This window comes from Sciurus carolinensis, chromosome 13, assembly GCF_902686445.1.
Source record: "Sciurus carolinensis chromosome 13, mSciCar1.2, whole genome shotgun sequence".
NCBI lineage: Eukaryota > Metazoa > Chordata > Mammalia > Rodentia > Sciuridae > Sciurus > Sciurus carolinensis.
Window position 1 is genome coordinate 21,389,909 of NC_062225.1, and position 15,976 is coordinate 21,405,884.

General features: G+C 34.2%; 1 protein-coding gene across 2 annotated transcripts in view; it reads right to left on the reverse strand.

The window, feature by feature from the left end:
• Positions 1 to 289: 289 nt before the first annotated feature.
• Positions 290 to 15,976, reverse strand: part of Gfpt1 (glutamine--fructose-6-phosphate transaminase 1) — a 64,565-nt gene continuing 48,878 nt past the window's right edge. For both annotated transcript variants that reach the window (XM_047522677.1, XM_047522675.1), the window contains 5 exons: positions 10,630 to 10,744; positions 9,594 to 9,721; positions 8,821 to 8,988; positions 6,728 to 6,889; positions 290 to 6,026 (listed from right to left, as the gene is read on the reverse strand). In XM_047522677.1, the coding sequence (XP_047378633.1) occupies positions 5,982 to 6,026; positions 6,728 to 6,889; positions 8,821 to 8,988; positions 9,594 to 9,721; positions 10,630 to 10,744 (618 nt within the window). In that variant the 3' untranslated portion in view covers positions 290 to 5,981. The remainder of the gene's footprint in view (positions 6,027 to 6,727; positions 6,890 to 8,820; positions 8,989 to 9,593; positions 9,722 to 10,629; positions 10,745 to 15,976) is intronic.

The following is a 15,976-nucleotide window of genomic DNA, read 5'->3' on the forward strand; positions in this document are numbered from 1 at the left end:
TAAGAACAAAAGGGTTAATTAGTTACTGTTTGCCTTTTAGGTATAATATATCTGAAATTCTCCATGAATATCATGCTTTGGAATTCTGGCAATTTTCCTCCCATGATCTCACTGTATTTATCTCCATCTCAATACATACAAAGCTGAGTGACAGAGATAAAAATCAACTCCTAAAGATCCCAAGTATGCAAAGAGCTGTTAAAGTTTTTACATGTTTATGAGTTCCAAGATAAAATTCATATGTGGTAGCTCTGGTTTTTTAATTGTTGGAAGCTTCTAAATCACTTGGTATACTGCATAAATTAAAAACATGGAAATAACACCACTTGTTTTTATTCAAACTAGTGTAAAGAGTCTTTTTTTTTTTTTAAGTTTATACAAACAGAGGCAGAATGATAAGTGAATGGGAACAAAATTCTATCCAGAGGGCACTTCTCTAATTGTTTAAAAAGCTCCATTTTTTATTTCATATTTTCAATTATACACCCAAAGTTCATATTCAAAATCTCCTGTAAAAAGGAAAATATGAATAAGTAGCAGCAGTCTCTACTAGAAAATATATTAGTGAACCTTGGAATTCAAGTCAATGAAGCATGTTAACATAAGTTCACAAAGTACCTCTCAATCTTGGAAATAATCTACTGCATACATGCTCACCAAAAAGAGAATGATGAACACATCACAGATATAGCACCTGGGAAGGAGTCAGCTGATTAAATGACTTGTTCTGGTAACTCTTCTGTGCTTTAGCACAAGGTTAGTTTCTATTTCCAGGATGCTCATAAGGTTAATAAAGCTCCTATATTATCTTAAAAAATGAAAGAAGCATGTTTACCTTCAGATGATTGAAACTTAGCCTTTACTTTTTCCTTCATCCAAAAAAGTTAAAGAATTATTTTTCCTCCAAATGCAATTTAATGAAAAGTGCCCTGTTAATTTTTAGAGAAATTACTTCTGGGCCTTCAGTAAAGTCTCAGTAAATACTGATAGTCAACTGAGAAGAACTGAAAGAAAATTGTTCACATAGAAGTAAAGCTGAATTTTATGTCAACAGGGTAGTCCTTTGAAAAAAATGATTCATGCTGATGAGGCAAGTTAGGTTTTACAAAATGAGAGCGAGAGAAGGGAGGAGGAGGGAGAATTCACAGACTCCACATATCTGTTCATTCAAACCACCCCGGTTTTGCAATCTCCTGTGAAACACAAGTGCTGTGAGCACTGGGGAAAGCATCCAGCTTGCTGGATATAAAAGAATTCTGTAGGGTTGGGGATGTAGCTCAGTTGTTAGAGTGCTTGCCTCACAAGCACCAGGCCCTGAGTTCAATCCTCAGCACCACAAAAAAAAAAAAAAAAGAATTCTGTAAAGGGAATCTTTGTTCTATAATTAACAGATTGACAGATACTACAGAAACTTGAGATTGTCTTGTCACTCATTTTCCTTATATATCCTTACTTTGCAACTATCAATTCACTCAAAATTTCTGATTACTACAAATCCTGAAAATTTGCAACAAACAACAGTTTACTGCAAAAAATTTAAAGTGACTTGAGAAAGTGTATTATTTATGGAGTGTGATATCAGGAAGAGTATACAGACTTTGTTTTATCTAATGATGCTTTTTAAAACAATTGGGAAGTTTGGATAGAAAAATGTGGCTTTTGATGATATTTATGCAATCATTTCTTATTTTTAAAAGTTAATGAGTAAACTTTTAGCATCACAAATGTTTACTTACAACTAAAGTAAAACAATGCCTACATTTCTTAGTACAGTACAATTTTTAAAACAATTACATACATGTATATGCTTCAAATATTGGCAGATTGCTTCAAAATTAAATTCTCAGCAACTTTTTGGTAATCTATTCACAGTCCCAGCTTAGAGTTGCTGAAATACGAGTCATGAAGATGAAATGACCAACTGGCTCAGAAAACTAAACATTCATTTCAAAGAACACAAAACTGAAACAAAGCAAGAACGATTCTAACCCATCCCCCTCACAAGAAGTATAATTTAAACAAATACCAAAAGTTTTATTTAGGCAAAAACACATTCAACCACAGAACATCCAAAAAGCTAACAGGATCACTTCTATATTCATTCTGAAAACTAGTATAGAAAGCAAGGTAATTTGAGAATTTCTAAGATGTTTTCATTAACCATTAGTTATCATGTATTATATAACATTTTCACATGAAGTTATTACAGACTTACAAGTTAATATGGCATAACTTAACATTCTTTCTAGCTCACTATAATTTTAACCCTGGATATTATTGGTTTGAAGCTAATAAGATCAGTCTTACTGTCTTTATCTGAAGATATGTTTAAATTTATCAAGCTAGGAAGATAACTGAAATATATATTAACAATCTTGAAATACAGTGGGTAAAAACAGATTTATTGTTAAAACCTCTACACTTGAGATTCTTAACAGTAAAAATTGAAATCTGTTTCTGTGGATAAAACACTGCCTGGAATTCTTGTACATAAAATTTACTAAATATGTGGATTTCACAAAATGAAATATCTTTATCATTCTCTTCAATTTCTTTGGCCTTCACAAATTCAATGTGAACTATGAATTATTTTTCAATAAATACTTTTCAATGACTTTGTGCTTTTTTTAGAAAAATCACTTAAGTTGTAGCATTCAATAACTAGGTAACTAACATTAGTCTTTCTCTTTTATTGCTATAGAATATCCTATTTATAAAAAAAAGATAAAGAGAAAAAGCGGATCCCAAAGGACTTAAAATGTTTGTTAAAATAAACACTTTAGCTGGTTTTCCTTCTTTGAAGAGTAATGAAATAAATGTCAGAGAAATTTTACCAATGAGCCCAAAATAGGCTCCTTTCCTCCCATCCTCAGAACTCATTCAGGACAAGAGACCTGGATTTAAAAGAACACAGTATCTAAGAAACAACCTAAGAAAGCTTTCTGAAGAGAAATGTTTCTATTAGCTCTCAACCAACAACCCATCTGCACTGTACCCTGTGTCAGTTCCCTCTGAGGAGCAGGAGCACTTAACTGTTTTTGCCTGTGTACTAATGACTACACATTGTTCATAGCCTGTGATCACAGTTCACTCTGCACAAGCACTTCGCTTCTTATGAACATGATGTATGATATGCCCCCAAACTTGGACCATTATTTAAGTAAACAAATTCACTCAACTCATAGCATCCTGTGCCTTTCAACAAAACTAGTCTTCTCCAGTGACAAGTCCACCTGGGGACAAACAGATATTGCTTGAGAAGATAGATGTAATTTTCAATGCCCAGCACAGCTCACAATAGGTAGTCATTAAAAAAAAAAAATATTGACATTGTTATAACAAACTAAAAAGAGCTGACAATTTTTTTCTCTTATCTTTATCCTATGGCATATGTGATTTTTAAAGTAGAAAAGTTGATTTCAAAGTAATAATCACTTACTGGATCATGTGTTAGATGCTACACGTCCCCTGACTAAAAAAGGCCCACAGGAAAGGACCTATGAGTGAATTTAAACTTTAAATGTACTACAAGGAAAAACTTTTTATATAAAGAACTCCTTTTGTAGAATATCTTTTTTTGAATAACCAGAGTTTTGTAGTCTACATTACATCAGCTTTAACTGGGTATGCTCACTTATCTATGTTTGCCTACTGTAAGACCTTTTTTAGGTTAAAAATTAATTTATACAAACATTTAAAAATCACTACATTAAATGGGGTAGAGCGCAAGAGAGAAAAGGGGGAAAAATCATGTTTGTTTAGAAAATACCACTTCATCCTTCAACTTGGTTTTTGATATTCAGTTTAGAACTTACCCTAGCTTGGAGTATGTGTGTATGAAAAAGGAGATTGGTTAAACAGTATAAATCACAGCCAGATAGAAGTAAGTTCTGGAATTCTATTACATAGAAGGGTGATAAGAGCCAACAGTACCAAATTGTATAATTCAAAATAGCTAGAAAAGACCACTCTGATTGTTCTTATCACAAAGAAATTATACATGTTTGAGATGATAGATAATCTAAGTATTCTGAGTTAATCATTTTACAATGTACCAAAACATCACACTGCACCCCATAACAATGCACAATAATTACCTGTCAATAAAATAATTTAAGAAATGCTGCAAACCCACACATCATGTGTGTCAAATGCTGTCGTACCAAATGTAAGAAATGATATAAGACACATACTAAAACTAGCAGGCTTACACAAAATAATCTTATAAACAAAGTTAAGTAAATAGAGCTATAGCAACGATATATATGTGTGTGTGTATATATACATATATATATATATGATGTGAATAGTGACCTTGTTTTTAAAAACAATGAGGTCTCTAGTCTCCATCAATGATTCCTTCCAAATTACCTCAAAATACTCCATTTCTTTCTCTACCCATCATGCACAAGCAGAGTTCTATACTTCTCTTATAGCAATAGCTATCCAAAATTCTTAACACCAAGAAGTTCAAAACAAAAAAGACAGAACTTAATAGAAATTATACTAAATATTTCACCTTCACAATTTAAAAAGTGAGTACTTTTAAAAGAACTTAACTAAAACATAAACACTCTCCTATAGCCCCCAATATCTAACCCAAAAGCTCTGTGAAAAAACAAACAAACAAACAAACATTACTCACATTTTTGGGGTATCTAACTAATATTCTACTTTAAATATTTTAACCCAAAATGTCAACTTCCATTTCTGACCCTAACCAATTGCAGAAATCTTACCATCACTTTATTTACATCATCTTCATTCCTAAATAAATTTCAGAGGTAAAACAGAAAATACAGAGGAAAAATATCTAGGAATACTAAATATGAAGCCATTCTTCACTAATATCAGTATGAAGCATATAATTTTTCAGAGCCTAGCCTACCATACCCATTTAGAGTCAAAGACCTGAAAATCTTCTATGCAATTTCAGAGAACTTCCAAACTGGCACTAAGGGTATATTAGTTTTATGCAACAAGGCAGTGAAGAAAGTCAAAACTAACTGAAGGAAATTCTTCCATGGGACAAAGTTGAAAATAATATTGAATATATTCATATTGACAATCTGAAACATTTGACAGCAGCTCTGTTGTGATTTCAAGAACAAGATACAATGTCATTCAACAGTTACTTTAAAAATAAAAGACTACAGACACAAGGAAATGAAAATTTTCTTTTAGATGAAAAAACAAGGAGGATAACCAATATTCCATCTTCAAATTTAAAATCACATCATCAGTTGTCCAAAGCAATTCAAATTTAAAGTTTGTGCTATAAAATTGTGCATGTGTTCTATAAGTGCACTGGTGAACACCAATGCACTACTCTAATATTCTGCTTCCTAAATTATTTCCACCTACAGATAACGGATAAGTATGAGAACTAAGGTTAATTGACCTTAGATACAAATCCCATTAAGGAAAGTGTTAAGTCTTTAAGTATTACGGTTTGATTTAAAATCAAAATAGAAATAAGTTTTGAAATAAATCACAGCATCTTCTGTTTATATATACAGTAAAACCTTCAATAAATGTCCAAGTGTTAGCATACACTGCCACTGAATTTAGAAATCCCAAATAAATGCACAACTCTATGACTGGTCTAAATGAATAAATGCATGGTAAAATAAATGCCAATTATTTTTTAAAATATACAATCCTCTCAATTGAAGCAGAGGGCCCAGAAATTCAACACCCAGCATTCTTTAAAGAAAACGACAGCTAAAATCTCTCTGATACAGATTCCAATGTAGATTTCATTATTCAAACTCCCCTACATTTTACTGGAAAAATATAAGAAGCAATTTCACAAAAATCACAAATTGAGTGGAATAATTATAACTGATATATAAATAAGGATTTACTTAAAAAAAAAAAAAAAAGGCTTCCAGGGGAGTGATATCTTAAATCAATGCTTTAAATACAAAAGGACAAAAGGTGACTTCTGTTGTTTAATCTTCCAAAGTTTCAGACGCTTTTTACTCAACGGTTACAGATTTCGCAAGATTCCGTGGAAAATCAACCTATCAAAAGAAAACAGGAAAAAAAAAAAAAAAAAAAAAAAAAGGCAAGAGTTTAGAGATTATAAGGATTGAGGGAAAGGGATTTGCTGTAAGAAAACTATTTTTGTTTAGAGTTGGGTTTGGTGGCATGCCTGTAGTCCCAACCCCTCAAGAGGCTGAGATGGCAGGTTTAGTTAAGCCCAGGAGTTCAAGGCCACCCTGGGCAACGTAGTTTCAAAATAATAATAATTAGATAAGAAATATGTCTTGAAAAAAAATGACCTAGTAGGAATAGATTTTTTAAAAGTGCCAGCATACATGGAAAGATTTAATTACCCTGGTCCTCTATAGAGCTGGTAGCACTCACAGGGGTCACTAGAAATACAAAAGCAGAATGTTTAGGTTGCCACCATAATTGAGAGACCAGGAACGCGAAACTCACGCAACATGTGGGAGAGTCCCAAACAACCAAAAACTGCCCTATCCAAAATCCCAATTGCTACTCTTTGTAGGAAAATAAGTAGAGGTTTCCCAAGGACAGACCCAGTCCTAAAGGTCCTCCAAGGTACTTGCAAGTTCTATGGGTAGGAAGATTCTAAAACTTACAAATTGGACCATGAAAATACAATGGATTTTTCAAATGTTATTGTTAAAAATTTAGGATGAAAAGTATCAGAATGTATCCAAGTTTTGCAATACTTCCGCAGGGGTGGGTCACTTACATCATAGCCTCTCAGCACAGCCAGGTGGAAAGCTAGCAACTGCAGAGGAATCACACTGAGAATACCCTGTAAGCAGTCCACTGAGTGTGGCACCTTGATTGTTCTTTTTGTGTTCTTAATGGTCTCAGTATCCTCCTTATCACAAATCACCACAGGGCGCCCCTAGGGAATAAAATTACACACACACACACACACACACACACACACACACACAGATACAGTCACTAGAAAGCAAATGAAGGGCTATTGGACAAAAATGTGTAAATTTTGCACTGCATGATTTATTTAAACACAAAGTCATATCTAGTAAGTCTGATTAATCTCACTTAGGCAGTTGAAGAAACAGAAGTTTTGTGGAATTCAGTAATTTTTTTAAAGCTTACACAAGAAAGAAATTCCAGGCTTAGTATTTGGTTTTTGTTTGTTTGCTTGTTTGTTTTTGAGGGTTTTTTTCAGACTTAGAATTTGAATCCAGATCTGTCTATCTTCGAAGTTAAAGTTTATTACCACTACACTGGGCTTAGGGAGTAATACCTTAGAGGATTTATATGTAAAGCCAACTGTGGTGAAAGAAACTTCATTATGTACAGCATTCGTAATATGAACATTAAAATGTTAAGGTTTCTTGTGAAATAAACATTTAAGACTATTATATTAAGGGATTGAGGTTGTGGCTCAATGGTAGAGCACTTACCTAATAATATGTGTGAGGCACTGGGTTCCATCCTCAGCACCACATAAAAAAATAAATAAAATAAAGGTATTGTGTCCATCTATAACTAAAAATGATTTTTTAAAAATAATTTTTTAAAAAAGAATATGAAATTAAAAGGAAGTAGGATATGTTAAAACTGAAAAATGAGAGGCTGGGGTTGTGGCTCAGTGACAGGGCACTTGCCTGGCATGTGTGAAGCACTGGGTTCAATCCTCAGCACCACATAAAAATAAATTTAAAAAATAAAGATATTATATCCATCTATAACTAAAAATATTTTTTAAAAAAACTGAAAAATGACAGAATTTGGAGACCAAGGCATCAGTTTTAGTCTTGGCTAAGCTTATTATTTTAACAGAGAATTAGAAGGTGCTTTTGCAGCAACAAATGCAGCAACAATGGGTAAATAAGATTAGGGGAAAGCCTGACATTTCTCCCTTTATCTTGTATCTGTCTCCTTTATTACCTTAAACTTTAAGTCAGATTGCTGCACAACTCTGTACACAGGCATGTTAATTATTTAAGCAATGTTTATCTAAAGCTGGTAATCTACCCCTTTCAAAGACAGAGACACTAAGAGTAACTAAGCTGTTATGAGATTTGCAGGGCCATTCAACTGAAGCAGTGTTGAGAAGTCTTTGGTTATTACCCTATACCTTTCATGAACAACAGAGCTTTGCAGACAGATCACCTCAGGTATGATAAGACTGCCCATTTAAGTAGGAACAATCACTTCCAAAATGCCCCCAGTCCAGGATCACAGGTCTGATAAAAAGCCCTTCAAAGATAATGGAGATTGCCCCCTCAAGACCTAAGATGATAATGAATTTTCTGGGGTCACATCCCAGAACCAGAACTAAGATAATGATCCAACAGACTATAGTTTGGTCCAGACTGCTTAATTATGCATATTTTGCACCTCCTATCCCAACTCCTCCTCTATTTAATCCTAAAGCTCAAGTCAGTACCCCTGAAGACAGGGCTGAGATGCTTGATCTCACTTGCCTTCCCAATGTGGCTTTATTAGAACGCATGTAAATTATGTCCTTGACTAAAGTTTCTTTCCAGTTTCTCATCATTATTTTTTCCATTTGTTTTTTGGAATGAGTGAGGGGCCAGACCTGATCTGTTGGGACCCCCAGTGTCAGGCCTCTGGCCTAGAACTCCAATATGAGATACATCCCATCAAAACTCTAAGTATCTCTTTCCTTACACATAAATCTCAAAGGCTGTGTATTCCAAAACTAACAAGTATAAATATATTTCTTAAGTTACCTATCTGGCATTCATCTATCACTTTAAATATCACAGAATTCAAAAAAGCTTTAGTAATGACTCTTACATACCCAAGGTACCCTCACAGCCACCTCTGCCTTACCTGACGAGCAACTACCTGCTGCAGAGCATTCTGACATTTGGCGTAAGTGTGATCTCTCATGATGATCATGATGACAGGCATCAACTTATCCACCAAGGCCAGAGGACCATGTTTCAATTCACCAGCAAGGATGCCTTCAGAGTGCATATAAGTAATTTCTTTGATTTTCTAATAAGAAATAACCAAACAAGCTTTCAGCCCATTTTTCAAAATTCTATCTTTAAGTAACTATTATACAAAGCATCTGATGACATTAAGTCACTGCCTATTTATCCAACAGTATTAAATATAGCTAACAATTTAACATCATTATTTCTATATTAAAAACAAGTATTTAGAATTTTTTAAATGCACAGGTCTTCTTTAAGGTTGTAATTATGAACATATCATATTTCTCTGTAACTTGCTGCATGTTTGATCACAATTTAATTTCATACCTAGAGAACTTAATATTCTATTCCTATTTGAATAATTTATACTAGTTACTCACTAAACTTCAGCTAACAAGCTAAAATATCTTCTTGCTTTTTATTTTTGAATTAAGTTCTGTAACACATTCTCAGGGTAAACAAACCACAAGGTACTAATATAGGGGCCCTTTTAAAAGTTCATATTTCATTCATTCATTCTGAAAGTATGACAAGGATAGGGTATAATTCAGTGATAGAGGGCTCAGTTAGCATGCATAAGACACTGCAAAAAGTAATAAGTATGACTACATGCCAGGTCCATGAGTCAACAGACTGAAATTAACTATAAATGAGGAAACATACCAGTGCCCCTTCAAGACAAGTAGCATAATGATAGCCTCGTCCCATTATCAGGACTGACTTCTGATGATAAAGTTCTGTTGCTAATTTCTGAATTTCATCATCCATGCTCAGTACTTCCTTAATCAAATCTGTTAAGAAGTAAATGTTAGCATAATCTATGAGAAATGGATCATTAACTGAACAAACAAATAAAACAACAATATTATATTGGAGCAACTAACAAAAGACCAATATTTCTATTCTTTTGTGTTATCAGTATGGGATTTTTTAATACATGGGAGTAAAAGTAGAATGCTCTTATTAACTAAGTAGCTACAAACCAGAGCTTCAACAGTAATAAGAGAATTTCACTCACTACCACTCCCTTAGAAAACAAAAGTAAGGTTTCCTCTCCTGGAAGTAGCCTACTCCACACACCTTGGAGTATTACCTCCATCAAACACCTCCTCTTAGGGTAAGGCAAAGAGCCCTAAAATTCATTATCCCAACCCCTTGATGGTTAGCAATAACTTGGGCTCGAGGAATCATTGCTCAAACCCAACAGGAAGCAGACAAAGAGGTGATACAACACCCCAAATCTGAAGGGTTTTAGAGTCCTGAGTCCCTGAGAAGGAAATAAGGAGTTAGACAGACATGAGCAAAGGAGTTGGGGAAAAGAAATTCAGCCTCTGCCCCTGTGTGGCACCCAACTGGCTGATACACTGCTCAGGGACCACCTCTTGTGGTCAGATAGCAACTTGTCAATCTGGAGAAATGGATACAGTCTATGCTGTAAAAATTTCCAACATGGCAATATTGGTGCAGGTGTACTAAACTATGGCAGGAAATTGCAGTAACCACCCCAGATAAATAATTCATGGGATGGGAGGATCCCAAACAGGCCATACACAACACAGAAGACACGAGGCTGTTTCCTCTCTTAGAGCCACCCACTCCATGCACCTTGGAGCATTATTTTCATTTGACCAAATAAACCCTTTACACTTTTTCTAAAAAAAAAAAAGAAAACAAAACTAAAATGTGAATATCCTCGTACCAGGGAGCCGTTTCAATCCAAGCATGATCTCTTTGCGTCTCTCTTGCATGGAGATCCTGTCATCACACATCATAAGGGCAAACATCACAAGGGATACAAACTGGCTGGTGTAAGCCTGAAATGTCACCAAAAAAAGTGGAAATCAGCTGCAGTTACATCTTAAATATTTGGAAGTTTTAATTTAAAAAAAAAAATTAAAAGAAAATGCCCCCCCCCCTTTTTTTTTTTTTTTTGGTTTGGTTTGGTTTGGTACTAGACATTTAACCCAGGGGCTCTTAACCACTGAGCCACGTACCTAGTCCTTTCTTATTTTGAAACAGGTCCTTGAGAAGTTGCTTAGGGCCTTGCTAAATTCCTGAGGCTGTCCTTGAACCTGCAATCCTCCTATCTCAGCCTCCCAAGCTGCTGGGATTACAGGCATGCACCACCACACCCAGTTCCCATTAGTTTTACAATGCACAATGCCCATCTCTCAAAAGCAACATCAGTAACACTGATCAGTAAACTGAACTAGTACTTGAGAAACAGTCCGTTTTGGCTGCTGGACAATTGACACCACCACCGCCACCCCCTTTTTTTTTTCTTGAGTCTTGCTGGGTTGCCCAGTCTGGTCTTGAACTCAAGGGCTCACGTAATCCTTCCCTCTCCACCTTCCACAGAGCTGCAACAACAGGTGTGTAACACCATGCCCCACTACCATATGTATTTTTAATCCAAAAATGTTTGTTGACCATTTGTTTGGGTTTTTGCTTGTCTTGTTTGTTTGTTTGTTTTTCTTTCTTTTTAAATTGTTCTTAAGAAGGCCTTTAATATGTTTCAAGTTTTTCTAAGTTTTGGTAGATATACAGTTTCATTTTTTTAACCTTTACTTAGTACTTGTCAGCTTAGCCAATCCTTCCACATCATTAACACCAGTTAAATATTATTAAATTGTCTTAGTTCTGTTGCTTTCATTGTTCCTTTTTGATTTTCCTTTTTTACATTTCCCTTTTTAGTCTATCTGAAATTGATTTTGATGTGAGGTGATACTTTCTGTTTTTATTTTATAAGTCAATGTTCCCTCTATTTTCTATTGACTTCTGACATTTCCTATAGTTTGAGTTCCTTGATATCCTAGATCTATGTTGCAGGATTATTGATTTTGTCCCACAGTTCCATCATTTCTCTTTAAAAAATTAATCTTCTATCCAGAAATAAGGTACTTCCATCAATTGTACTGAGAATTTTAAAGTCTATGATGTAATATGGTTTTCATTGATTCAATAAATACTTATGGAGCATCTTAAGTGTTTCTTAGTAAAGTTACTTTTGATTACTTTTAACAGCTACTAAAAATAAGAGTTCCTCTCCAACACACACCTTTTCACCTTTCTAAGTAGATATTTTCAGTTAATAGAAAAAGACTTTCTTTACGCTTTATTAAAAAAACACTGAATTCTTAAAGTCTTTTAGTTGATATTCTTGTGTTTTACAAGTACTCAATTATAACTGCAATGGAGAATTTTGTTTTATCCGTTTCTATTGTTTTATTTATCTCTTTTTTATTAAATTGCATAGAACTTCCAGAATAGAGACAGCAAATAGATTTCATGTAGAACCAATGCTAAAACATCAGGAGTTAGTGACATGTCAACTGAGAAAAATTGTATGGCCATCATTTTGCTTTTGCAACACAATACTATAGATAAAATTCCAGGAAGATTTCAGAAGAGCTGGTAAGGACCACTAACAAGAAGGTCCTAAAAGTCTGTTTTCCAGTTCACTCATTCATTTTTCTCTATCAACTTCTGTTTGAGGTTTTCTTTGTTCCACTTTCTAAGTTAAACATTTGATTTGTTTTCTTTTTGACAATAAAATACTTAATGCTATGAATTTACCTCTACTTATCTTGTTGGCCACACTCTTACCTCTACTGTTCATTGTCCTTATTTTTTCTAGTAATTTTTCTAAATGAAGTTCCAATATCTTTTCAGCACAATAATTATTTGAAAGAACATTCTTATGTTTCAGGCTTTTGAGGCTTTAATTTACATTTATATTACTGAATCACTAGGATTTCTGTGCTGTGCTCAGCTATAGTGATATGTATAATTTTAACTTAAGGAAATTTATACCGGATCTTATGCACTGAATTCTATTACTCTTCTCTTAATCACTTCAATAGTAAACATTTTCTTGCTATGTAGATAATGATATATCTTTTACAATAAAATACAGTCTATAATGCTCCATATCTTCCCAATAGTTAAATGAGACTCCCTGCTTCCTGTTGCTGGATTTCCCAATTTCCAGCTGTTCGAAGGTCTTCCACAACTACTTGTCCCAATACTCTTATTATGTTTCACCAGTAGACTGGAATTACTTTCCATCACATTTAAGTAGATTTAGAGTCCCTTGCTTCCATGTCAAATGAGCACATTTATATTCTAAAGTCCAGTGATTCCTAATAATATACCTTTCCTACTGTAGTTTACTTTTGTTTCTTCACTTTAAAATGGTTTTTATTTTTTTCTGCATTTTTCCCCACAATGTTTTTATTGGTATATTATAATTGTATGTAATGGTTGAAATTATTGTTACATATTTATACATGCACACAATATAACAATATACTTTGGTCAATATCATCCCCAGTATTGTAGTTTACTTTTCAACAAACCAATTAATCACAAAATATACTATCAGGGCAAAAGGAGAGACCCAATATCTTGACTTGTGGAATACCAAAACTATTTCCAATCCAAACTAATGAGATAACAAGTATTCCAGCTCCTTGAGCCAATTACTCAAAATGTTATTCTACAATCTACTGTTTTTTTTTTTTTTTGACTGCAAACATTTCAACATTGTTGCTAAACATAAATATTAAACAGAGTAACTTTAATGTACATATTTTTCCATTACACTGCTATTACAGATTAATTTCCAATTTTAAAATCATCTTTATCTTTTCTCCCTGCCCCCACCACCTGCTGCCCCACCAGTGCTGGGAATTAGACTTAGGGCATCATGCATGTTAGGCTAATACTCTACCACTGAACTATACTCTCAGTCCTCATATTTTTCATTTTATCAATATACATCAGGAAGCCAACTATGAGAAAATTAAGCAACACCGCACATTTTAGAACCTATTGAGGTTTGAAAGAATTAACCAAGAAAATGTTGACTTTAAATTTTTAAACTTAGTTTTTCTTTTTATTCAGCCCAAAACAAAGTCAGATGGGTGTGTTTCTAAAAATCAAACAAAGTCAACACTGTGGTGAAATTTTAAACACCTGCAATAACATACAAAAATGGCTGAACCTTCACATTTATATCCATCAGTTCCTACAGAAATATCCAATTGTATATGGTCTGACATTATGAGAAAGTCAATAATATCCCTATAATCCTAACAGTTTTTTCAGGCAAGGCTGGGAATTCATAAGCTGGATCATCACTGAGCCTATGGAACAGGGTCAATGATCAACTCTTTTGATTATCCATTAACATACACATTTACCATTCATATTTAGTCTATGACTAAATATCCCAAAACTTATTTTAAATAACGCCACGCCCAGAATGTATAAGACAGTTGAAGAAAAAATTACTTTGAAATCCAATAAAAAAAATGAAAGTACCAAATTGCCATATTTGCCAAGTTTTTTAAGAGACTTGTTTTTTAAAAAGAAACTTGTGTGTTCTATAAAAAGATGCCTGTTTCCTTTCAGAAGACATAAGCGTTGGGGAAAACTGGGTGAAGAGTACAGGGGAATTCTCTGTACTAGTGCTGTGGTCTGGATGAGTATTCCCCTCAAAGGTTCATATGAGAAAGGTTTGGTCCCCAGGGTGGCACTACTGGGAGGCAGGGGGACCTTTAAGAGCTGGTGCCTACTGGGAGGCCCTCTGGTCACTGGGCATTTGCCCTCAAAGGAGACTGTGGGACCCCTGATTCTCAGTCTCTCTCAGTTTTCTGGCTCAACTGTTTGTTCTACCCTGCACTACTGCTGTGATGTAGCACCCCTGCCAGAGACACAAAGCAAAGGGACTGCCTAATTTTGGAATGGAAACTCCAGAAATGTGAGCCAAAATAGATCTTTTTATAAGTTAACTGCCTGAGGTATTTCATTATAGTAATGTGAAGTTGACTAATACAACTTTGTAACTTCTAATAAATCTGTTTATTTCAAAATAAAAAGATTTTTAAAGAAAGACTTGCAGAAAGAACTGTTGATACAAGGAACAGTAAAATGAATATCAAAAACTTCATGCTAAATGAACGAAACCAAATATAAGACAAGTATTATACAATCCCATTTATAAGAAATTTCTACAAAATGACACAATACAGCAAGAGAAAGCAATAGCTGCTGGGTATGAGGCTGGAGGGTAAGAATGGGAACTGGCTATCCAGGAGCACAAACGAACTTTGACTTGTGATTAAAGTCTTAGTCTAAAACAGGGTTGTAGTGACATTTGCATAGCCAAATAAATTTACTTACACTACACACTTAAAATTGGTGAATGCTGTATCACAAAAACTGTATCTCTGAAAAACTGTAGATGTTGATGAGTATATATATGTGGGTGTTAATGTAAAATTATATTAACTGCTATATGCTTGAACATTGTCATAATAAAATGTCGAGGAAAATAAGAGTTCTCATTAAAATTTTAAAAAGTGACATTTTTAAAAATACCATTTCCCTTGGCAGCTCCCAGTTCCAGAAAGACCTTTTAAAAGTTGAATTGTGCTATATTCCATATACACCATATTAAAGGCTGTGTTTCCCAATATGTTGTGAATAAAGGAGCTCTGGGATTCTAATCCCCTACCCCCATCAAAGCATCTGTCTGGACACTGCTCTAAAAATCCATAAACTGCCACTGAGGGCAGCTGGTTATTTATTCAGTCACAGGATGGAATCCAAGCATGAACAACTTACATTTTAATTACATGTGGAGAAAATTCAAGTTTCAGCTATCCATAAATTATAGTGTCAGTAGTATGAAAATACCCAAGAAAGAAAAACCTCAAAGTTTTTTATAAAAGAATCACAAATGGAGGAAGGAAGGACTGTATAGAGGGAAAAGAGGGGTGGGAGAGGTAGGGGGAAGGGAAAAAAATAACAGAATGAATCAAACAACATTACCCTATGTAAATTTATGATTACACAAATAGTATGCCTTTACTCCATGTACAAGCAGAGAAACAACATGTATCCCGTTTGTTTACAATTTTTAAAAAATTAAATAAAAAGAATCACAAATTTTGTACAGAAAAATTCTCCATGAGATTCTTTTTTTTTTTTTTTTAATAGTGCTGGGGATTGAACCCAGGGCCTAGTGCATGCAAGGCACT